This window comes from Hyperoodon ampullatus, assembly GCF_949752795.1.
Source record: "Hyperoodon ampullatus genome assembly, chromosome: 12".
Taxonomy (NCBI): domain Eukaryota; kingdom Metazoa; phylum Chordata; class Mammalia; order Artiodactyla; family Ziphiidae; genus Hyperoodon; species Hyperoodon ampullatus.
In genome coordinates this window covers 22,647,161-22,672,873 of record NC_136925.1, presented here as the reverse complement: position 1 = coordinate 22,672,873, position 25,713 = coordinate 22,647,161, and the positions used below count along the sequence as shown (strand labels likewise).

The following is a 25,713-nucleotide window of genomic DNA, read 5'->3' as shown; positions in this document are numbered from 1 at the left end:
TTGTGTCTAAAACTGATTAGTCTCTCCTGTGCGCTCATTCTCAGGAAGGCATTCGAGCTGTGCTATTCAATATGGTAACCAATAAATGACATGCGGTAGATTATTGATGAAGATAACAAAATAAGTTTTATAAGATTTTTTCATAAAGAAGACATTTTATTATGTTTGGTTTGACAGTATACTATATAAAAAATCCAAGGTATCTATGAAATTTTTTTTTAACCTCTTTACTGGAGTATAACTGCTTTACAATGGTGTGTTAGTGTCTGCTTTATAACAAAGTGAATCAGCTATACATATACATATATCCCCATATCTCCTCCCTCTTGCGTCTCCCTCCCTCCCACCCTCCCTATCCCACTCCTCTAGGTGGTCACAAAGCACAGAGCTGATCTCCCTGTGCTATGCGGCTGCTTCCCACTAGCTATCTATTTTACATTTGGTAGTGTATATATGTCCATGTCACTCTCTCACTTTGTCCCGTCTTACCCTTCCCCCTCCCCGTGTCCTCAAGTCCATTCTCTATGTCTGCATCTTTATTCCCGTCCTGCCCCTAGGTTCTTTAGTACCTTTTTTTTTTTTTAGATTCCATATATATGTGTTAACACACGGTATTTGTTTTCCTCTTTCTGACTTACTTCACTCTGTATGACAGACTCTAGGTCCATCCACCTCACTACAAATAACTGTTGCACTTCTTTTTATGGCTAATATTCCATTGTATATACGTGCCACATCTTCTTTATCCATTCATCTGTCAATGGACACCTAGGTTGCTTCCATGACCTGACTATTGTAAATAGTGCTGCAATGAACATTGTGGTACATGACTCTTCTTGAATTATGGTTTTCTCAGGGTATATGCCCAGTAGTGGGATTGCTGGGTCGTATGGTAGCTCTGTTTTTAGTTTTTTGTTTTTTTTTTTTGCAGTATGCGGGCCTCTCACTGTTGTGGCCTCTCCCGTTGTGGAGCACAGGCTCTGGACGCGCAGGCTCAGCGGCCATGGCACACGGGCCTAGCCGCTCTGCGGCATGTGGGATCTTCCCGGACCAGGGCACGAACCCGTGTCCCCTGCATCGGCAGGCGGACTCTCAACCACTGCGCCACCAGGGAAGCCCTGTTTTTAGTTTTTTAAGGAACCTCCATACTGTTCTCCATAGTGGCTGTATCAATTTACATTCCCACCAACAGTGCAAGAAGGTTCCCTTTTCTCCACACCGTCTCCAGCATTTATTGTTTGTAGATTTTTTGATGATGGCCATTCTGACTGGTGTGAGGTGATACCTCATTGTAGTTTTGATTTGCATTTCTCTAATGATGAGTGATGTTGAGCATCCTTTCATGTGTTTGTTGGCAATCTGTATATCTTCTTTGGAGAAATGTCTATTTAGGTCTTCTGCCCATTTTTGGGTTCGGTTGTTTGTTTCTTTGATATTGAGCTGCATGAGCTGCTTGTAAATTGAAATTATTAACCAATTAAAAATGTAATAAATTTGAAAGTCCACATGATGCAAGTGAATATTAAATACCTAAAATTAAGCTTGGTATTATGTTTATAAATGTGTTTTAATATAACTAAACAAATTAAATGTGACTTCAACTTGTGGAGCCTTTAAAAAAACCAAACAGGGCTTCCGTGGTGGCGCAGTGGTTGAGAGTCCGCCTGCCGATGCAGGGGACACGGGTTCGTGCCCCAATCCGGGAGGATCCCACATGCCGTGGAGCGGCTGGGCCCGTGAGCCATGGCCACTGAGCCTGCGCGTCTGGAGCCTGTGCTCCACAACGGGAGAGGCCACAACAGTGAGAGGCCCACGTACCGCAAAAAAACAAAACAAAACAAAACAAAAACCAAACAATATGGTAGTCCAGCCACACATGGCATTTAAACTTAATTAGTTAAAATTAAATTTAAAATTCAGTTCCTCAGTCATCCTAGCCACATTTCAAGTACAGCCGGCCCTTGAACAACATGAGGGTTAATAGTGCCAACCCTCCACGCTGTCAAAAATCCGAGTATAACTGATATTCATATTCCCGGGTCCTCCATACCCATGGTTCCTCAGTATCTGCGGTTCCAAATACGCAGATTCAACAAACCACCGACCACATGGTACTATAGTATTTACTATTGAAAAAAATCTACGTGTAAGTGGACCCGCGCAGTTCAAACTCTTATTGTTCAACTGTACTCAACAGCCATGTGTTGCTACTCTGTTTAGACAGCACAGATATTGAACATTTCACCATCACAGAAAGTTCTCTCAGACAGTATTGTACTAGAGGGTGTACCACAACAAAACAAAGAAGGAGAAAGACACTGGGGCCCAGAAAATACCAAGTCAACATATATAAAAGCGGTAAGGGGTAAGACTAAAGGCAGATCCTCAGACAGCCGCCAGAGGCTGAGAGCCTCCACTGCAGACTGAAGCAGGGGAAGGGGCTCCAGGGCACAGCTCTACAAGGAGAATCAACGGAGAGACTACCGAACATCCTGCACATCCAGAGATTACACAGATGGGGACGATTAGTGACAGTAAGAGACAAAACTAAAGAAACAAATATAAGATGATTATAAATATCAGGGTAAACAAATTATTGCAAAAAAGTTAATGTTATGATAGTACATACCACAGGGCTCAGCTATAATTGGAATAAATTGGTTAAAATATGTAAAAATGAAATGCTGAGGTCATTGTCATGAAAGTATGTGTGAGAGGGTAGGAGAGGGAAAGAAAGCTAAATCTTAAATCATCGGTTTTCATATTGTTAAACAGATAATGCCAAAAGTGGAAAAAAATCAAGATTTAGCAGTATCAGGATATCTTTATGGATGTAAGCACTAAAAGAATCTACCGAAAGAATTGAAAGTAGTTGCCTACGGAGAATCAAAAATGGAAGGCAGGGCTTCCCTGGTGGCGCAGTGGTTGAGAGTCCACCGGCCGATGCAGGGGACGCGGGTTCGTGCCCTGGTCTGGGAAGATCCCACATGCCGCGGAGCGGCTGGGCCCGTGAGCCGTGGCCTCTGAGCCTGCGTTCCGCAACGGGAGAGGCCACAACAGTGAGAGGCCCGCATACAGCAAAAAAAAAAAAAAAAAAAAAAAGAAGGCAAACATAGTAAAAATATTTGGTGCTTTAACTTATGGGTATGTGCAACATAAAAATTAAAATAATACCTAAATTGTTTTTAAATTAAAAATTAAACTGATTAATCAAATTAGTAGTATTTGCATATTCATTAGAAATATTAAAATAAATGCCAGGAAAAAATAAATTTGAAAAATTTAAAAGTTTTTTCTGCAGGGGAGCAGATTGGAGTTTTTGTTAAAAGCCTTCTTAACAGTATTTGAACTTATACTTTTAAAGCTTCTATGTGCATGCTTTACTTTGATAATTATTAAAAAGCAAGTGATGTAAAAAAAAAAAGACAATAACAAGCATTGGTGAGGACACAGACAGACTGGAAGCTTCATACACTGCTGTTGGGAATGTAAAATGGTAGATACTCTGGAATATAGCTTGGCAGTTCCTTAAAATGTTAAACATAGATTTACCATGTGACCCAGCAATTCCACTCCAAGGTGTCTACCCAAGAGAAATGAGAACAAATATGTTCACAGCAGCATTATTCGTAATAGTTCTAAACCAGAAACAACCCAAAATGTCCATCAACTGATGACTGGATAAACAAAATGTGGTATATGTATATAGTGGGATAATATTCTGCAATAAAAGAAAATGCATGCTACAACACAGATGAACCTTGAAAACAGTAGGCTAAATGAAAATACCCAGACACAAAAGACCACATCATGTATGATTCTATTTATATAAAGTGTCCATAAAAGGGAAATTTGTAGAAACAGAAAGTAGATCAATGGTTGCCAGGAGCTGGGGATGGGAATGGGGAATGAGAGCTAAGAAGTATGGAGTTTCTTACTGGGATTCTAAAATTAGAAATGTACTAAAACTAGAACATGGTGTTGGTTGCACAACTCTGTAAATACATGAAAAATGATCAAATTTCAGGGACTTCCCTGGTGTTTCAGTGGTTAAGACTCCATGCTCCCAATGCAGGGGGCCTGGGTTCAATCCCTGGTCGGGGAACTAGATCCCACACGCCGCAACTAAGACCTGGCGGAGCCAAATAAATAAATAATACTTTTAAAAAAATTATCAAATTTCACACTTAAAATGGGTAAGCTTTTTGGCATGTAAGTTATACCTCAATAAAGCTGTTTTTTAAAAAGCAAATTATACTGTTTAAAAAAGAGAACTTGCAGACTATGAGCTAAGTGCTTTAATAAGTTATTATTAAAACAATTCTGAAAGGTTGGTATTATTATCCCCATTTTACAGGTAAGGCAACTGAGGCTCAAAGAAGTTAAGCAACTTGCACAATTAGCAAACACAGCAAAGTTAAAATGTGTGCACACGTGCCCTAACTACAGAGTTCCTGTACTTTCTCCCATGTGTGACTGCCTGGGTCCTGAAGAGCTGTGGGTAGATCATGCCGAGGCCTGAGTCAAGGTTCCCTTCACCCTGGATTCCATACAACCTAGTCACCACCTAGGTCAGAGTGCTGTTAGGCTAATGGGTGAACTCTGAGTACCCAAAGGCTTTCAGTCTCTCTAGAGACAAGCATTGTGATACTGTGACTTATAATAAGAAACATAGGGCTTCCCTGGTAGCGCAGTGGTTAAGAATCCGCCTGCCAATACAGGAGACACAGGCTCGATTCCTGGTCCAGGAAGATTCCACATGCTGCGGAGCAACTAAGCCCGTGCGCCACAACTACTGATCCTGCGCTCTAGAGCCCACGTGCCACAACTCCTGAAGCCCGTGTGCTTAGAGCCCGTGCTCTGCAACACGAGAAGCCACCGCATGAGAAGCCTGCACACCACAATGAAGAGTAGCCCCTTCTCGCCGCAATTAGAGAAAGCCCACGGGCTGCAATGAAGACCCAACGTGGCCAAAAATAAAATAAATAAAAAATTAATTAATTAAAAGAAAAAGAAATACAGATTTGCTCTTAACCTCCGTTCCTGGCTCACAGCTCCTCACAGCTCCTTGGAATTTCCTAAGTGATAAGAGCAACCGGAGCATCTTTTGTTATAAAAGTCGGTCTTCTGCTATCAGCTCCTGAAATAGCTCCAGAGCCATAAAGGTGAAAGGAGTGTGTTATTCATAATAAACTCCTTTCAACCACACCTGAGGTTATATTAATAAGATAACTTATGGAAAGCCCTAAGGATGGAGGGCTGGTTGCCAGGGGAACCAACTGTGATTACAGGTTGGAACTTTCAGTCACACTTCCCTGACCTCCAGGGAGGGGAGAGAGGCTGGAGGTTGAATCAATCACCAATGGCCAATGATTTAGTCAATAATGTCTATGTAATGAAGCCTCCATAAAAACCCAGAGGACAGGGTTCAGGGAACTTCTGGGTTGGTGACCACACAGAGGTGCTGGGAGGGTGGTGCGCGTAGAGGCATGGAAGCTCAGCCTCCTTTCCCCGTACCTTGCCCTCTGCATCTCCTCCATCTGCCTGTTCCTAAGTTATATGCTTTTATAATAAACTGGTAATCTGGTTAAGTAAAATGTTTTCCTGAGTTCTGTGAGCTGCTTTAGCCAATTAATTCAACCCAAGGAGTGAGGTGTGGGAACCTCTGATTTATAGCCAGTCAGTCAGAAGCACAGGTGACAACCTGGACTTGTGACTGGTGTCTGAAGCAGTCTTATGGGACTGAGCCCTTAGCCTGTGAGATCTGATGCTATCTCCAGACAGATACTGCCAGAATTGAGTTAACTGCTTGGTGGTGCTGGAAAAAGCACACATCAGAAGCAGGAAATACAGAGACTGCATGTGACTAACTAAAAATGTGAGCTGGCCAATCTTTGCCATAGGAGGTCAGAGGTCAACAGACGTTACTATTTGAAAATGAAACTTCGCCTCTCTCCATGGCTCTCTCTGGGGTGGCCTGGAGTGGGGGCTCTGGAGTCATAACTGGGTCCAAGTTGCAGTTTTGCCACTCAGCAGCTGGGGGCCCCTTGAGTAAATTACTTCAATCTTTCTGTGCCTCAGTTTCCTCATCTCTAAAGTGAGGATGAAAAGAGAACCTCTTCTAGAGGCCTATAAAGTGCTTAGAGCAATACTAAGTGTTTGCCGTCAGCATTACTTCATCTATGTATTTGCACTTGTCACCTAACTGGGCAGAGCCTGCCTTACCTCAGTTTTGCTATAAAACTGCCCTTGGGCCTGTGCATTCTCTCACCTACCATGGTGTCATCTGTTGGTGAGGGGTCAGCAATGCCCTCCAAAGCCTGCCACACATTCTCACTGACCCACGTGAAATCAGCCTAAAGAGGTCATTGGGAGGCATCTGGTCCAAGCCCATCACTGTCCAGATGGGAGCAGTGAGGTTCTGCATGGCGTCTGGGCTGCCCCGTCCACAGGCCTCCCAAGGGAGCCTAACGTGATTCTCGCACAAACATTCTACCCAGTAAGTTCTCGTGCCCCAGTTTCTCCAGAGAGATCTCTTGTCCATCTGGCTAAAGAAGTAGGTGAGAAAAAGCCACACTGCGATTTTAAAGAGGGTCAAATGCTAATTACAAGTGACTCCATTTGAAAGATAGCAACGAAAGCATTTTTAATCCTTCTTCTTTCTCCCCAAACCTCCAGCACTGGAAAAACTAAAACAAAAAACAAAACCAACCAGTTCTTTGAAAACTGAAGCCAACACAACAGTTTTATGGACAATGCTTAAGAGGCAGGCTTTTCCCCAGGGAACGGCTAAAGTGTTTATTCTCTTGTTACCTTGGTAACCGCTACCTTGGCACCCTTGTTGATGAGCTGAACCACATTCTCCGCCTGGCCTTTGTATGCAGCTATGAGCAGGCGTTCTGAAAGCGCGGCGACCGCATCCTGCTGGCTCATGAATTAGGAGAGAAAGACGTTTTCCAGGAAGTGGTAGACAAGTTCCTTTGGCTAAACGCGATGCCACGGGCCCAGGCAGGCACCCTCGGGTAAAGACGTTCCGATCATTGGAAGGTGCCTTCATCACTATGCCATCTTTGGGACCTAGGGGTTACAGAACAAAGCTGCCATCAGCACCACTCAGCACCCAGGACAGGCCACACCTCTCCTCCCTAGTTTTAGAGCATCTGCTGATTGCTCAGTGCAGGGGAGGGATGCTGGGGGAGACAGGACAGGCGGGAAGCACCCTCTGCAGAGCAAACCCTGAACTTGCACGTGGAAGGCGGAGAGTATACGGCAACACCCCGCTCCCATCCCCACCCCCGCAGACTCCAGACCACCGCTCTGCATCTCCCACCCAGGCAGCAGCGGCCTGACACGATCCCCTGAATGTAGCCTGGTTTCCAGGCCCACCCTCAGCAGGAAACTACACTGTGTAAGACCACACAGGGCCCTCTGGACTGTATTTTGTGGGCCCGCCACGGCTAACATGCCTATTCCCCTGGCCGGTTAGGTGCCTGTGGACCACACCCCACAGAGACCCTGAGGAGGGGGCCACATTCACGGGGCTTTCTCCCAGCATGTCCGGCCCTTCTCTTCCTTCATCCTTTTCCCATTGTACATGGTGCAGGTTCCAGAATTCTGCAACAGATGCAGAGCTGGGAGCAGGCCCGGACCATCCCCTAACCAATAACTGCTGGAACAACCCATCTGGGGAACCAAAGTGATGCTACAAACAGTTCCTCTAGGGAGGGGCTTAACAAGAGGGAAGTAAGTGGGCAATTCAAACCGGCGACAGGATGCTGAGCCCCGGCTCGGAGCAGTGGTCTGGGGGTATAACTAGCAGGAAACTCATGCCCTCTTTCCACAAAATGGCCAAATGGATAGAATTTTAAAGACTGACTCTTCCCAGTAGCGCTGGACCACCATTAGAGCAAACCAAAGCCACTGGTATTATGCCAAAGGTGAAGGGTTTTGGGGGCCAAAGAAGGAAAGCTTAAGAACCTGACCTGGGCTTCCCTGGTGGCGCAGTGGTTGAGAGTCCGCCTGCCGATGCAGGGGACACGGGTTCGTGTCCCGGTCCGGGAAGATCCCACATGCCGCGGGGCGGCTGGGCCCGTGAGCCATGGCCGCTGAGCCTGCACGTCCGAAGCCTGTGCTCCGCAACGGGAGAGGCCACAACAGTGAGAGGCCCGCATACCACAAAAAAAAAAAAAAAAAAAAAAAGACTCTGACCTATTCCTATTAGGAGAGCAAGGCAATGTGGGCCTCTTTTAGTTTTAAAATGTACTTACTAAAAATACCAATACTGCAGATGGAAAGAAAATGCTGTACCACAAGGAATCCCAGGCTCTACCACACATTCTAGTTATGAAGGACCAGAAGATACAGACGTCCTTTACAGAGGTTTCCAGGCAAACCCCATGCTCCTTTCAATCTGTAAAGAGTAAGGCACTGGCTGTGATGTGACTGAGAAAGGGCTGGTCGGTACCTGCTCTGACTCTGCATCACCGTGACATCCAGGTGGCTCGTGTCACCAGCAGCTCCAGGCAGCTGGGGTTAAACGTTCATGTATAAAACAGACAGAACAACAGGACTGTGGTAGGGACTAAAGATGGTATTTTATTACGTGAAAGTATTGGCCAAATGTGAGTAACTTCCGAAAGGTCATTCTTCTCCCTGCTCAGCTTGCAAATGATCAAATCTTCTCACTGTCGTCCATCTGTTGCCCAAAATGTGGATAAAAAAGAGCAAGGAAAGGGACTTCCCTGGCGGTCCAGTGGTTAGAACTCCGCGCTTTCACTGTCGAGGGCACAGGTTCAATCCCTGGTCGAGGAACTGAGATCCCACAAGCCACGCAGCACAGCCAAAAAAAAAAAAAGAGAGAGATAGCAGGGAAAGAGGCACGAGGAACCCTCACAAACCCATGCTGCTCTGATCACCAGGCCCATCAGAAGCGCAACAAACCTGGAGAAGGTACAAGCAGGGGACCCCTCCCGCAGCCACGGTCAGAGATCACTGGGATGCACCCCAAATCTTTGCTGAATGAATGCGCCAATGAAAGAATAAAGTTGAGACTCAAAACAGAGAGAAATGGAGCTGGAAAAGCCTTTGGAAATTCCCAGGGTCGCACTGAAAGACTGTAGTTTGGGCGTTATGTTTCCCAGAATGTTCTACTGTTTGGGAGTGGTTTGTTTTCGTAAACACAGGATACATTCCTCTCTTTATTCAGGTAATCTGCGGCACCTTCAAACCAATTACCCTGAGCTTCTGATCTGTCTGCCCCAATCCTGCGAAAGCACTCCAGGCCCAAATGGCAGGAAAACGCAGAAAATTAGCCCTGGCTTCCTAAATGCTCTCCCTCCCTCAGCCACATTCTTCTGCACTCACTCATTTGTTATTTATTTCCCAAACCTTTCCTGCAACGGGCATCTGAGTGTCTCAAGTACAATGGCCCGGTTCATACACACATTATCATCATGGCTAAAATTTCACAATTTCACTCCACAGCTTAACTCCTGGGGATAGAGATCTTCTTGCTGCAACCCCAGGGCAGCCCATCAGCCAAGCTGTCCGGCCTCCCCAGCAATGGAAGCACGGGTTAACCTGCCTGTCTACACTGACAGTCCCTCCCCTCCCTCCCTTCCGTCCCATGCCATAAATTCAGCCTCGGGGACACTGAGACAAAAGCCAAGGTGCACTGATTGCCATGGTTGCCAGCTACTGAGATAGCCCATAATCACCTTTGGTAAACAGCCCTTTACAAGCCCAGCGGCACATTACTATTCCTTTTTTTTTTTTTTTAAGAGACAGAAACACTACATTTGTGAGAAAATGTTGGCCAAGCAGAAATGTCAGCATTTTGGTTTTTCTTTTTTTAAAATTTCAATGGCAGCTACTTAAGAATAAAATGCTCCCCACCCCCAAGCCATCCCACACCCTCCACCACGGCCAGTGCACAGCCCACGGGAGGCAGAGAGCGGCCTTCAGGATAGGTCCCCCGTGAGATTCTGGATACCTCACCACCACCAGAGTTGCCCAGAAAACTGCCTGCAAAATCAGGAACAGAATCCCAGGCTTCCAGTTCCTAGTCTGCTGCTAGCACCATCGCTCTGTGCTTGGGTGTCTCAAGTTCATGCTCAATTTCAATCCAGTAGCCTCACTAGTAGGATCTCCAGTATTCGCCTTCATTTTCATTTACACACAGCAGAGGGGGGCGGAGGGAGGGATCACAGTGGCTGAGTCTTCTTTTCTGCCTCCTTCTTTCTTTTTCTTTTTTTTTTTGGCCCTGCCGTGCAGCATGTGGGATCTTAGTTCCCCAACCGGGGATCAAACCCAAACTGAGATCAAACCCGTGCCGCCTGCAATGGAAGCACGGAGTCTTAACCACTGGACCGCCAGGGAAGTCCCTCTGCCTCCTTTCTGACTCCCACCTTCGGTTGGGGTGCAGGGCCCAGCTCACGTTCCTTTCCACCTCTCTCATGATCACTGCCCTAAACCTTTGTATCCTTACCTCCCACCTAGAACAATGATCTCCATCCTTTTGCAGTGAGGGGATACTTGGCTTCTTATCTGATCCCTCTGAACTGACAGATCAAACCAGGGGGAAGGAAGTGGGCTGGGGAGAGGAATAAAGAGGCTGTTGGACCCCCAACAGTGAGTGGGGAGGGGAGAGGAATAGAGAGGGTTGGTGAACAGTCTGCAATCAAGGAGTTAAACTTCACTGCCAACCTGTTGGGTACCCAGGCTGCAAGCAGCTCCGTTCCCTCATTCAATCTGAGCTTCCGCTTCCAAATAGATCACCTAGCATTCAAGACACTTCCTGTTGCTGGCGGTGAGGAATTTCTGCCCCAAGTCTATCAATCACATCCCTCTTTGTCACTTTCACAGCATTCTTCACAGGAGAAAAACCTTAAAATGCAAACAAGCTGCAAGTTCTGTAAGCAGAAATGAAATAAACGCATGATCATAAGTACGCCATGAGCATCATGAATCTAGAAAGGGATTTAGCTTCCTAAGAAAGATTTCCCTCCTTCCTCCCAGTCCACGGCCCCATTTTCATTGTTCTCCAGTTCGCCGGTGTTTTTGTCTCTCATTACAAATGCCAGAGGGCCAAACAGCTGCTTGGTCTGTGATCCGATCGGTTTTCTTTTTATAGTGAAAGGTCTATGAGGTTTTCTTGAAGATTTACAACAAAGTCCCCCGGTACCGGTATTCCAAAGCCACTGCATTCAGTCTCCTAACAGGCAAGTATTCTAGAAGAAACCTGCAAACAAAAGTCCCAGCCAGGCATTATGCACAGCCCACCCAGAGACGGTCCACAGGCACCCAGGAACCAGTGGTTATGGAGGACCAGCAGTTACGATAACTCGCTTTGCTCCTACTGTCCAAACCCTGTGTTGAGAGATTGTACTCACATCCGGGGGCCTGTCCTCCCCGTTCTACATCGTGTTCTGTTGCTGGAAAAGCACGGTCAGTTCCTTTCCTGGAGAGATCATTAGCTTCCTAGGGCTGTTACGCCCAAGGGTCTGCAGTGATTTACGTTACAGTGCCTGCTGCCTTTTCCCCTTGAGCTTCCTCTGCCAGTACTGGCCCGATCACATCTAAAAGCTCAGTAAGACATCCATTCAGCTCGCAATGTTTGGTGGCTTCCTAGTCTGCCTGGCACAGAAGTCTTGGGTCTTCAGACTTTGTTGGACTGCTCCCTCCTGCCAGCAGAGGACCTGTAACACTGCTCTGATCAGAGTCAGGGAATGATTCACAGATGGGCGGAGTGCTTTTGAATGATGCTCAGACGGCAGAGAAACGAAGTTTGTATTCTTTCAACAGTAATACGGGGAGATGAATGCACGTGTTGTAAGGGACGGAGGAATGCAGGAGGGGTCAACATCTGTAATGAACTGCCTTTGTGACAACAGTTATGGAAATGCCCGTTTTGTGGAAACAGTGGAGACCCAGACACTCCCCGCCCCCCTTGGGCAGAGAGCTCCAGCACAGTGACCGCAGCAGCAAGGAGACTAGGGCCTGGTTGAGAAGCCGTTCCCCGTGTTTGTGAACCCATAGTTTGTCTCAAAAATCCTCCTCTGAACAGAGTCTCTGCAGGAAAGGGGGAAGGGAGGAAACAGGGAGCTTTTTCAAGTGCCGTCAATGGCCCTCCACATTGCAGGTGTGTCCTCCAGACCACTTGTGGAAGCAACAGAAAACCAACTTCCCAACTATTTCTATGAGTAATCATAGAAAAGCAGAGGGTTTTGGTTTTGACTTGAACCAATATTACTATTTTCCCCCTCATTTCTAAAAGCAAGAATTGTTGGTCCTGGAGAGGCGAAAAGAACACTGTCAACATGAACCCTCCAAGCACCATCCCTGCCCAAAGCCTTGCTTCCATTACCCTAAGGGTAGCAGCTCCTATGGGCAAAGGGCTGGGATTCTGCTTTGGCCAGTGTTCGCCTTACACCAAGGGCAGGAGAATAGCCAAGGACCGGGGCTGGTGCGCTGCAGAGAGAACGAATTCCCCTGGGGAGACAAAATGCCAGTAGAATGATAATCCTATTTTTAAGGCACGACCCGCATACTAGTTTATCCAGAAGTGATCACTGCTGGGATACTGCAACCACCACTGGAGGACCAGTGAGCTTAGAATATAGATGAATGTGACCCACTCCCTACTTTGAAGAAACTCATCATCTGGCCCTGATCAGCCTTGATCAGGGCCCAAAAGGCCAGATGCCAGATGAGAACTGTACACCAAATGCGACAGAAGTATAAACCAAGGAGTGGTTAATTTTCTCAGAGCTTCTGACATTTCCTTCTTCTGAGAAAACGGACTCCCCAGATAGGGACCCTCAACACAATAGTATCCATGAGGATAGAACAACACTGGTTGCTCGCAGAGTCTGGTGTTCACAAGTGCTATCTGCAAAAGACAGGGGCAGAGAGGCACCTCTTGAGCAAGCCCACCATGGCAAAGGAACACGTATGCTTATTTCTTGAGGACGTCTCAAGTACAGTAACTATTCTCTTCTGAGTCTGAAACTTAGAGGATCTTTGAAACAATCACCTCTGCAGGAGGCATGGAGAGGCTGTTGCAGTGAAAGTTGAGGAACATCTGGATACTATTCAGTAAACCTATGACATACCCTACCATCAAGAAAAGCTGCTAACAAATGTAAAATAATATATCGGAGGTTTAAGCACACATCATTGAATACAGATATGACTGACAGGAGGCTTGTGATGTAGAAACCTTCCCTTTTTACATGGGGCAAGAATTACTTTTTGGTTGTCTGGCACTGCTAGATCACCAGAGCCTCCAAGTTGGGGGCCAGGCACTCACATCACATAGCAAATGATCCAAAATCCAGACCAAGAGTCATCCATTGCTGAGCCCTCCGCTGCCCCATCTCTCCCTAGACAAGATGAGGCTGAATTGTGTCCCCCAAAAATTCATGTTTCGAAGCCCTAACCCTTAGTGTGACTGTATTTGGAAACAGGGCCTTGAGGAAGTAATTAAGGTAAGGTTCTAAGGGTGGGGCCCTGATCTGATAGGGTTAATGCCCTTATAAAGAGAGACACCAAAGAGCCCCCTGCTCACTCTCTTCCCCAGCTGCCTCTTTTCACACCTGCACCCTCACCTCCGAGCCACGCTCACAGGAAAGGCCATGTGAGGACATAGCGAGAAAGTGGCCGTCTCCAAGCCAAGAAGAGAATCATTATCAGAAACCAAACTCTGCTGGACCTTGATCTGGGGCTTCCAGCCTTCAGAACTGTGAGAAAATAGATTCCTGTCATTGAAACCACCCAGTCTACTGTATCTTGTTATGGCAGCCCTGGTGACTAAGTCCCGAGCTTCCCTCACAGTGTAATTTGCTGGCATGAGCTCAAGGTTGGTCTTCCTGGTTAGACAGAACTCCTTGAGGGCAGGAACCCTATTTTGTTTATCTTGTATCTCCAGTGCCTGGCATAGTTCCCGGAACATACTTAGCCTTTAATGTCTCTTCAGTGGATGCTAGAAAATCTAATAATCAATTGCTTTTTCTAATCATTAATTGGTCTTTAGATCCCATAAAAAATAGAGGAGATACGAACCAAGTCAACTAGCTTTTTTCCTTTCCCCAAAGTTAAAACAGGCTATGGCTGCAGAACCTTCAAGAGATAACAAACGGGGGATGTTTTCATTCTTCCCTTTCACTTCCTCCCCAAAATTGAGGATGATCCCAGCTCCTGGGATCAGAATTACTGATCTCAAGTGACACAGGTCCATCAGCACCCAAGCACTGGACAGCACCACAGTCACCCCTGGAATTTTCCTCTCACTATCCTTAACTTCTGTTGGGTAAAACTACAAATGATAAAGATAGACCTAAACAAGCAATACCAAATGACAATAAAACCAGTCTGCAGAGAGTAGCCCACCTGCCATGTATCCATATCTCATCTCCTATCCACTCCTTCAATCTACTTTGATCTGGCTTCTTTCTGCCCCGAATTTTCCTACTAAACCGTTGCTGATGCTGCAGTTGTTAATTCTGTGGTGTATGAAGCATTGATTGAAGAGATGGGCACAAAGAACTGTGGAAATTGGGTGAGACAGCTTTCCTGCTTGGTGTGCTGGGGTGGAAAGCAGGTCAGGAACGTTCTTACAGAGAAGGTCACACTTGAGCTGGGTCTTGGAGGACTGGAGGATTTTGTTAGATAGAGAAGTGGGGGAGGACATAGGCAGGGAAACAGCAAGAGCAAAGGCAGAGTGGTCTGTAAGGGTAGGAAAGAGGAACAAAGAGACTTTTGCAGCTGGAGCTTATAATACGTGGGCAAAGACCAGAGACCATGTTGCAAAGTCAGGCTGTGGAAAAATTTTCACATGATGCCAAAGACATTGGACTGTATCTTGCATTTGTGTTGGGGAATCCTAAATGTTGGTAAGAAGAGCGACTAGTCAGATTTCTGTACTTCTTGGAACTCAAACATACAGAATTGGATTAGTCATAATTATGGGTTCATGCTACACTTTCAAGATTGTATGTACACAGCTTTCTCTTCCTTCCTTCCTTTACTTCTTCTTTTATTCCTTCCTTTCTTCTATCCTTCTTTTTATTTTAATTAATAGACTTTATTATTTTAATAAATTTAATTATTTTTAATTTTTTTAAAATTTATTTTTGGCTGCATTGGGTCTTCGTTGCTGTGCGTGAGCTTCCTCTAGTTGCAGCAGGCAGGGGCTACTCTTCGTGGCAGTGTGCGGGCTTCTCATTGTGGTGGCTTCTCTCCTTGTGGAGCATGGGCTCTACGTGTGTGGGCTCCAGTAGTTGTGGCTTGTGGGCTCTAGAGCGCAGGCTCAGTAGTTGTGGTGCATGGGCTTAGCTGCTCCGTGGCATGTGGGATCTTCCCGGACCCAGGCTTGAACCCGTGTCCCCTGCATTGGCAGGCGGATTCTTAACCACTGTGCCACCAAGGAAGCCCTAGACTTTACTTTTTAGAACAGTTTTAGGTTTACAGAAAAATTGAGCAGAAAGTATAAAGAGGTTCCTTATACCACTTCACCCATACTCCCGCCCTCACACCCAACATAGTGTCCCCTATTATTAACATCTTGCTTTAGTGTGGTACGTTTGCTATAACTGATGAGTCTATATAGATACATTATCATTAACTAGAGCCCATGGTTTGCATACGGTTCACTCTGGGTTGTACAGTTCCTTGGCTCTGCACAAATGTATAATGGCATGTAGTTACCACTATAGTATACGCAATAGCTTCACTGGCCTAATGCTCCACCCGTTCATCCCTCCCTCCCCCGAACCCCCGACAACCACTGATCGTTTTACTGTCTCTAAAGTTTTGCCTTTTCCAGAACGTTATACAGTTGGAGTCATACAATATGCTGCTTTTCCACACTGGCTTTTTTCACTTAGTAAAATGCATTTAAGATGCCTCCATGTCTTTTCATGGCTTGATAGCTCTTTTTTTTTTTTTAGTGCTGAATAACATTCCATTGTATCAGGGCTTATCTATTCACCTATTAAAAGACATGTTGGAGATTGGTTCAATATGTAGGAGTAGAAAGACGTGCGCTCACTCCCTCTTGCAAGAGCACAGGAATCACAACTAACTGCTGAACAATCATTGACAGGAAGACACTGGAACTCACTAAAAACGATACCCCACATCCAAAGACAAAGGAGAAGCCACAATGAGACGGTAGGAGGGGCGCAATCACAATAAAATCAAATCCCATAACTGCTGGGTGAGTGACTCACAGACTGGACAACACTTATACCACAGAAGTCCACCCACTGGAGTGAAGGTTCTGAGCCCCACGTCAGGCTTCCCAACCTGGGGGACTGGCAACGGGAGGAGTAATTCCTAGAGAATCAGACTTTGAAGGCTAGCGGGACTTGATTGCAGGACTTTGACAGGACTGGGGGAAACAGAGACTCCACTCTTGGAGGGCACACACAAAGTAGTGTGCGCATCAGGACCCAGGGGAAGGAGCAGTGACCCCATAGGAGACTGAACCAGACCTACCTGCTAGTGTTGGAGGGTCTCCTGCAGAGGCAGGGCATGGCTGTGTCTCACCGTGAGGACAAGGACACTGGCAGCAGAAGTTCTGGGAAGTACTCCTTGGCGTGAGGGCTCCCAGAGTCCGACATTAGCCCCACCGAAGAGCCCGGGTAGCCTCCAGTGTTGGGTCGAATCAGGCCAAACAAACAACAAGGAGGGAACCAACCCCACCCATCAGCAGACAAGCGGATTAAAGTTTTACTGAGCTCTGCCCACCAGAGCAACACCCAGCTCTACCCACCACCAGTCTCTCCAATCAGGAAACATGCACAAGCCTCTTAGACAGGCTCATCCACCAGAGGGCAGACAGAAGCAAGAAGAACTACAATCCTGCAGCCTGTGGAACAAAAACCACATTCACAGAAAGACAGACAAAATGAAAAGGCAGAGGGCTATGTACTAGATGAAGGAACAAGATAAAACCCCAGAAAAACAACTAAATGAAGTGGAGATAGGCAACCTTCCAGAAAAAGAATTCAGAATAAAGAAAGTGAAGATGATGCAGGACCTCGGAAAAAGAATGGAGGCAGGGCTTCCCCGGTGGCGCAGTGGTTGAGAGTCCGCCTGCCAATGCAGAGGACGCGGGTTCGTGCCCCGGTCTGGGAGGATCCCACATGCCGCAGAGCGGCTGGGCCCATGAGCCGTGGCCGCTGAGCCTGCGCGTCCGGAGCCTGTGCAAAAAAAAAAAAAAAAAAAAAAAGAATGGAGGCAAAGATTGAGAAGATGCAAGAAATGTTTAACAAAGACCTGGAAGAATTAAAGAACAAACAAAAAGATGAACACTACAATAACTGAAATGAAAAATACACTAGAAGAAATCAATAGCAGAATAACTGAGGCAGAAGAACGGATAAGTGACCTGGAAGACAGAATGGTGGAATTCACAGCTGCAGAAAAGAATAAAGAAAAAGAATGGAAAGAAATGAAGACACACTGAGAGACCTCTGGGACAACATTAAATGCAACAATATTCATATTATAGGGGTCCCAGAAGGAGAAGAGAGAGAGAAAGAACCCGAGAAAATATTTGAAGAGATTATAGTCAAAAACTTCCCTAACATGGGAAAGGAAATAGCCACCGAAGTCCAGGAAGTGCAGAGAGTCCCATACAGGACAAACCCAAGGAGAAACACGCCGAGACACATCGTAATGAAATTGGCAGAAATTAAAGACAAAGAAAAATTAGTGAAAGCAGCAAGGGAAAAATGAAAAATAACATATAAGGGAACTCCCATAAGGTTAACAGCTGATTTCTCAGCAGAAACTCTACAAGCCTGAAGGCAGTGGCATGACATATTTAAAGTGATGAAAGGGAAGAACCTACAACCAAGATTACCCTACCTTGCAAATATCTCATTCAGATTCCACAGAGAAATCAAAAGTGTTATAGACAAGCAAAAGCTAAGAGAATTCAGCACCACCAAACCAGCTCTACAACAAATGCTAAAGAAACTTTTCTAAGTGGGAAACACAAGAGAAGAAAAGACCTACGAAAACAAACCCAAAACATTTAAGAAAATGGTAATAGGAACATACATATCGATAATTACCTTAAATGTGAATGGATTAAATGCTCCAACCAAAAGACACAGGCTCGCTGAATGGATACAAAAACAAGACCCACATATATGCTGTCTACAAGAGACCCACTTCAGACCTAGGGGCACATACAGACTGAAAGTGAGGGGATGGAAAAAGATATTCCATGCAAATGAAAATCAAAAGAAAGCTGGAGTAGCAATACTCATATCAGATAAAATAGACTTTAAAATAACGAATGTTACAAGAGACAAGGAAGGAGACTATACAATGATTAAGGGATCAATCCAAGAAGAAGATATAACAATTATAAATATATATGCACCCAACACAGGAGCACCTCAATACATAAGGCAACTGCTATAAAAGAGGAAATCAACAGTAACACAATAAATAGTGGGGGACTTTAACACCACACTTACACCAATGGACAGATCATCCAAACAGAAAATTAATAAGAAAACACAAGATTTAAATGACACAATAGACCAGATAGATTTAATTGATATTTATAGGACATTCCATCCAAAAACAGCAGATTACACTTTCTTCTCAACTGCGCATGGAACATTCTCCAGGATAGATTGCATCTTGGGTCACAAATCAAGCCTCAGTATATTTAAGAAAATTGAAATCATATCAAGCATCCTTTTTGACCACAACGTTATGAGATTAGAAATCAATTATAGGGACAAAAACATAAAAAACACAAACACATGGACGCTAAACAGTGTGTTACTAAATAACCAAGAGATCACTGAAGAAATCAAAGAGGAAATTAAAAAATACCTAGAGACAAATGACAATGAAAACATGATGATCCAAAACCTATGGGATGCAGCAAAAGCAGTTCTAAGAGGGAAGTTTATACCAATACAAGCCTACCTCAAAAACAAGAAAAATCTCAAAAAAGCAATCTAACCTTACACCTAAAGGAATTAGAGAAAGAAGAACAAACAAAACCCAAAGTTAGCAGAAGGAAAGAAATCATAAAGATCAGAGCAGAAATAAATGAAATAGAAACAAAGAAAACAATAGCAACGATCAATAAAACTAAAAGCTGGTTCTTTGAGAAGATAAACAAAATTGATAAACCATTAGCCAGACTTATCAAGGAAAAGAGGGAGAGGACTCAAATCAGTAAAATTAGAAATGAAAAAGAAGTTACAATGGACACCGCAGAAATACAAATCATCCTAAGAGACTGCTACAAGCAACTCTATGCCAATAAAATGGACAACCTGCAAGAAATGGACAAATTCTTAGAAAGGTATAACTTTCCAAGACTGAACCAGGAAGAAATAGAAAATATGAACAGACCAATCACAAGTAATGAAATTGAAACTGTGATTTAAAATCTTCCAAGAAACAAAAGTCCAGGACCAGATGGCTTCACAGGTGAATTCTATCAAACATTTAGAGAAGAGCTAACACCCATCCTTCTCAAACTCTTCCAAAAAATTGCAGAGGAAGGAACACTCCCATACTCATTCTATGAGGCCACCATCACCCTGAATCCCAAACCAGCAAAGATACTACAAAAAAAGAAAATTACAGACCAATATCACTCATGAATATAGATGCAAAACTCCTCAACAAAATACTAGCAAACAGAATCCAACAACACATTAAAAGGATCATACACCATGAACAAGTGGGATTTATCCCAGGGATGCAAGGATTCTCCAATATATGCAAATCAATCAATGTGATACACCATATTAAAAAACTGAAGAAGAAAAACCATATGATCATCTCAATAGATGCAGAAAAAGCTTTAGACAAAATTCAACACCCATTTATGATAAAAACTCTCCAGAAAGTGGGCATAGAGGGAACCTACCTCAAGATAACAAAGGTCATATATGACAAACCCACAGCAAACATCATTCTCAATGGTGAAAAACTGAAAGCATTTCCTCTAAGATCAGAAACAAGACAAGGATGTGCACTCTCACCACTATTATTCAACATAGTTTTGGAAGTCCTAGCCACAGCAATCAGAGAAGAAAAAGAAATAAAAGGAATCCAAATTGGAAAAGAAGAAGTAAAACTGTCACTGTTTGCAGATGACATGATACTATAAATAGAGAATCCTAAAAATGCCACCAGAAAACTACTAGAGCTAATCAATGAATTTGGTAAAGTTGCAGGATACAAAATTAATGCACAGACATCTCTTGCATTCCTATACACTAATGATGAAAAATCTGAAAGAGAAATTAAGGAAACACTCCCATTTACCATTGCAACAAAATGAATAAAATATCTAGGAATAAACCTACCTAAGGAGACAAAAGACCTGTATGCAGAAAACTATAAGACACTGATGAAAGAAATTAAAGATGATACAAACAGATGGAGAGATATACCATGTTCTTGGATTGGAAGAATCAACATTGTGAAAATGACTCTACTACCCAAAGCAATCTACAGATTCCATGCAATCCCTATCAAACTACCAATGGCATTTTTCACAGAACTAGAACAAGAAATTTCACAATTTGTATGGAAACACAAAAGACTCCAAATAGCCAAAGCAATCTTGAGAAAGAAAAACGGAGCTGGAGGAATCAGGCTCCTGGACTTTAGACTATACTACAAAGCTACAGTAACCCAAGACAGTATGGTACTGGCACAAAAACAGAAATATAGATCAATGGAACAGGATAGAAAGCCCAGAGATAAACCCACGCACATATGGTCACCTTATCTTTGATAAAGGAGGCAAGAATATACAGTGGAGAAAAGACAGCCTCTTCAATAAGTGGTGCTGGGAAAACTGGAGAGCTACATGCAAAAGAATGAAATTAGAACACTCCCTAACACCATACACAAAAATAAACTCAAAATGGGTTAGAGACCTAAATGTAAGACCAGACACTATTAAACTCTTAGAGGAAAACGTAGCAAGAACACTCTTTGATGTAAATCACAGCAAGATCTTTTTTGACCCACCTTCTAGAGTAATGGAAATAAAAACAAAAATAAACAAATGGGACCTAATGAAACCTAAAAGCTTTTGCAAAGCAAAGGAAACTACAAACAAGATGAAAAGACAACTCTCAGAATGGGAGAAAATATTTGCAAACGAATCAATGGACAAAGGATTAATCTCCAAAATATATAAACAGCTCATGAAGCTCAATATTAAAAAAAACAAACAACCCAATCCAAAAATGGGCAGAAGACCTAAATAGACATTTCTCCAAAGAAGGCATACAGATGGCCAAGAAGCACATGAAAAGCTGCTCAACATCACTAATTATTAGAGAAATGCAAATCAAAACTACAATGAGGTATCACCTCACACCAGTTAGAATGGGCATCATCAGAAAATCTACAAACAACAAATGCTGGAGAGGGTGTGGAGAAAAGGGAACCCTCTTGCACTGTTGGTGGGAGTGTAAATTGATACAGCCACTATGGAGAACAGTATGGAGGCTCCTTAAAAAACTGAAAACAGAATTACCATATGACCCAGCAATCTCACTACTGGGCATACACCCAGAGAAAACCATAATTCAAAAAGACACATGCACCCCAATGTTCATTGAAGCATTATTTACAATAGCCAGGTCATGGAAGCAACCTAAATGTCCATCGACAGACAAATGGATAAAGAAGATGTGCTACATATATAGAATGGAATATTACTCAGCCATAAAAAGGAACGAAATTGGGTCATTTGTAGAGACGTGGATGGATCTAGAGACTGTCAGAAAGAGAGAAACAAATATCATATATTAACGCATATATGTGGAACCTAGAAAAATGGTACAGATGAACCGGTTTGCAGGGCAGAAATTGAGACACAGATGTAGAGAACAAACGTATGCCACCAAGGGGGGAAAGTGGCGGGGGGGCTGGTGGTGTGATGAATTGGGAGATTGGGCTTGACATATATACACTAATATGTATAAAATGGATAACTCATAAGAACCTGCTGTATAAAAAAATAAATTAAATAAAATTCAAATAAATAAATAAATAAATAAAAGAAATGTTGGTTGCTTGCAAGTTTTGGCAATTATGAATAAAGCTGCTATAAACATCCGTGTGCAAATAAGCCACAGGGATGTAATATACAGCATAAGGAATATCATCGATAATATTGTAATAACTTTGTATGGGGACAGATGGTTTCTAGACTTATCATGGTGATCATTTCATAATGTATGTAAATGTTGAATCACTGTGCAGTTTACAGAAGTAACACAATACTGTATGTCAACTAGATTTCAATTAAAAAAAACCCTACGTGCAGGGCTTCCCTGGTGGTGCAGTGGTTAAGAATCCGCCTGGCAATGCAGGGGACACAGGTTTGAGCCCTGGTCCAGGAAGATCCCACATGCCACGGAGCAACTAAGCCCATGAGCCACAACTACTGAGCGTGCACTCTAGAGCCTGTGAGCCACAACTACTGAAGCCCGCAGGCCTAAAGCCCGAGCTCCGCAACAAGAGAAGCCACCGCAATGAGAAGCCCGTGCACCGCAACAAAGAGTAGCCCCTGCTCGCCGCAACTCGAGAAGGCCCGGGCGCAGCAACAAAGACCCAATACAGCCAAAAATAAATAAACAAAAATAAATAAAATTTATTTTAAAACGTAAAAAATACCTTAAAAAAAAAACCACCCATGTGCAGGTTTTTGTGTGTACATAAGTTTTCTCTCCTTTGGGTAAATACCAAGGAATACATTTGCTGAATCGTATTGTAGGACAACGTGTAGCTTTGTAAGAAACTGCTTTACTGCCTTCCAAAGTGGCTATAACATTTTGCATTGTAACCAGCTGGTTTTACATTGACTTAGTTGCCAAACACAATGGTAAGCTTCAGTTCCTACCATACATGATTTCTCTGTTGCATGAGGCACTGCTACCATCCCTCCCTCATCACACTTCCTCCTCCTCTGGTTTCCGTGACCCACTCTGTCCTCATGCTCCTACCATCCCTTGGACCATCTCTTTCTCTCATCCAAGGGCTCTTCTTTCACTGGTCCCTTAAATGTTGCAGGTCCCTGAGATTCTATCCCAGGTTGTTGTCTCTGCTCATTTCCTTCCCTGGAAGATCTCAGTACATACATATCCTCCATACCTGCTGCCCACGCACTCCTCTGCTGCCTAGATACGAATTGCTCCAAATCTTCTTTAGCCTCAACCACTCTCTCTAAAACTCCATTTTTTAAACACTCAACCATTTAACAGACATCTTACTCGGATGTCCCCTATCAACGTGTTCACAGCCAAATCACCATCCTACTTTCTAAACCTGTTCCTTTCCCTGTGTTTCCATCTTGGTGAGGTGCTCCATCTTTCATCTGTCTGCCTATTTCCCTCATCTGGAACACTCCTCTCCTTCCTCTCAGTCTCCTTTCCCCACCTCCACATTCAATAATTTACCAAATCCTCCTGATTTGAGACAGTAAAACATAGAGATTTAAAAATGCAAGCTCTGAGGGGACTTCCCTGGTGGTCCAGTGGTAAAGAATCTGCCTTATAATGCAGGGAACGCGGGTTCGATCCCTCGTCAGAGAACTAGGATCCCACATGCCGCAGGGCAAGTAAGCCCGCCCGCCACAACTACTGAGCTCACATGCCTCAACTGGAGCCCACTAGAGCCCACATGCCACAAACTACAGAGCCCACACACTCTGGATCCTGTGCGCCACAACTAGAAAGAGAAAGCCGCATGCTGCAACTAGAGAGAAGCCCGCGCATCACAACGGAGAGCCCACATGCGTCAACGAAGATCCCCCGTGTGCCGCAGCTATGACCCGAGGCAGCCAAAGCTAAAAATAAAATAAATAAATAAAAATAATAAATAAATCTTTAAAAAAATACTAAATAAAATAAAATGCAAGCTCTGATGTCAGATTGCCCGGGCTCAAATCCCAGCTCTGCCACTTAAACATGGGCAAATTTCCTAATGACTCTAAGCCTACTTCCTCATGTGTAAAACAGAGAGAATAACAACTCCTACCTCACTGGATTGTTGCAAAGATTGAATGAGATAATACACGGGCTATACAAGCCTAGCACGTAGAAAGTGCTCAGTAAATATTAAGCATGGTTGTAGGGTTACTGCTTAAATGTTCCCTGACCTGTTCTCTCTTCTCTAGCTGCACTGCCACTGTCTTCGTTCAGGCTGTCACATTCCTTACCTGAACTGTTGCAGTGGTCTCCAACTGGACACTGAATATGTTTCCTGATATTCTTCTAAACTTAGAGTTGGGATGAGAGAGGTGACATAGGTTTCAGCTTGCATTATAGAATCTGCCTCTGCAGATGAGTTTTTGCCTAGGAAACGGTAGAAGCCAAGGCCAGACTAATGTTCAGGATTCAGATGGTGAGTGTACATTGGCGTGAAATGTATCTTCAATAAAAGATAACTTTGTAGAGGTCACCACAACCTGGCCAGAGAGCTGCTGGGATTTCTTAAACTTGACTCTCAGGAAAGACAGCCGTTGAGCCAACAGGGGTTAAATTCTCTCTCTTCTTAGAGACCACTGAGCCAATAACAGGTAAGTCCCCCCTTCTGATATGTCAGTGTTAGAAGAAAGGGAGTCATGAGAAACAGCCTTCTCCTCCAGCTTGTTTCAAGATGGCAAAGCTGGAGCACAGACAGCCACTTTATTGGAGTATAATTGCTTTACCACATGCATCTTTATAAAAGAAGCAGAGAGAGTTTTAAGACAGAAGAAGAGGAGGCCACGTGACCCCAGAGGCAGAGACGGGAGGGATGTGGCCACATGCCAAGGAACACCTGGAGCCACCAGAGGATGGAAGAGGCAAGAAAGGATTGTTTTCTACAGCCTCCAGAGGGAGTACAGCCCAGCTGACACCTTGATTTCAGACTTCAGACCTCCAGAACATGGGAGAATAAATTCCTGTTGTTTTAAACCACTTAGTTTGTGGTAATTTGTTACAGTGGCCACAGGAAACGAGTACAAACACCTTATACATAATGGATGCTCTATAACTCTTTATCAGTGACCTGTCTGGGTCACTTACAATCACAGGCTGTGCTTCCTTTTTAAAGTCACTCACACATCCCAACACCTTCTTGGCCAAAAGCCAGGACTCCATTATGTCACTTCAACACTTGTAAATGCTGTTGTAACCAAGGGGTCCCTCACTGCTGTCTGAGGGACAGTCAGTTTCCAGGGGCTGGGAGTGTTTTACTGACAACATATTCCTATAAAACATCCTTCACCCATTCCTTCAGGAAGGACATGGTGTGAGGCCAGGAGGAGCAATGGCCCCTCCGATGGACAAACACCTCACTGGGGTCTCTCCAGCTGGCAGCCGACTCAGGCTGAAGACTCAGCAGCCTCCCAACAGGAAACACCGCAGAACTGAGAGGAAGCCACGTCGGGCTGTCAGTTTCTGATTCTGCACACAAAAAAGACAAAACATGAAGTTGCTCTGCTGGCCAGGAATTAAGTGTGTCCGAATGTAACCCCGCAAACACAATCCCAAGTAAGGCAAAGGGAAGTCTGGGATTAACAGGAGTGTCATTTACTCAGAAGTAAACACCAACTGTGACTTGCCACTATAATTTGTTTTTCAGCGTATTTCCTCCACAATATTCCTCAGAGGACAGAGGCCTTCTCTCATGTCCATGACTTGAGAAACCCCTCAA

The 25,713-nt window shown here is 44.2% G+C and overlaps 1 protein-coding gene across 4 annotated transcripts in view; it reads right to left on the bottom strand.

The window, feature by feature from the left end:
• Window positions 1–6,933, bottom strand: part of ANKRD6 (ankyrin repeat domain 6) — a gene marked incomplete at both ends in the record, with an annotated part of 81,977 nt that extends 75,044 nt beyond the window's left edge. For all 4 annotated transcript variants that reach the window (XM_079716927.1, XM_079716928.1, XM_079716929.1 and 1 more), the window contains one exon: window positions 6,814–6,933. In XM_079716927.1, the coding sequence (XP_079573053.1) occupies window positions 6,814–6,933 (120 nt within the window). The remainder of the gene's footprint in view (window positions 1–6,813) is intronic.
• Between the last annotated feature and the right edge of the window lie 18,780 nt (window positions 6,934–25,713).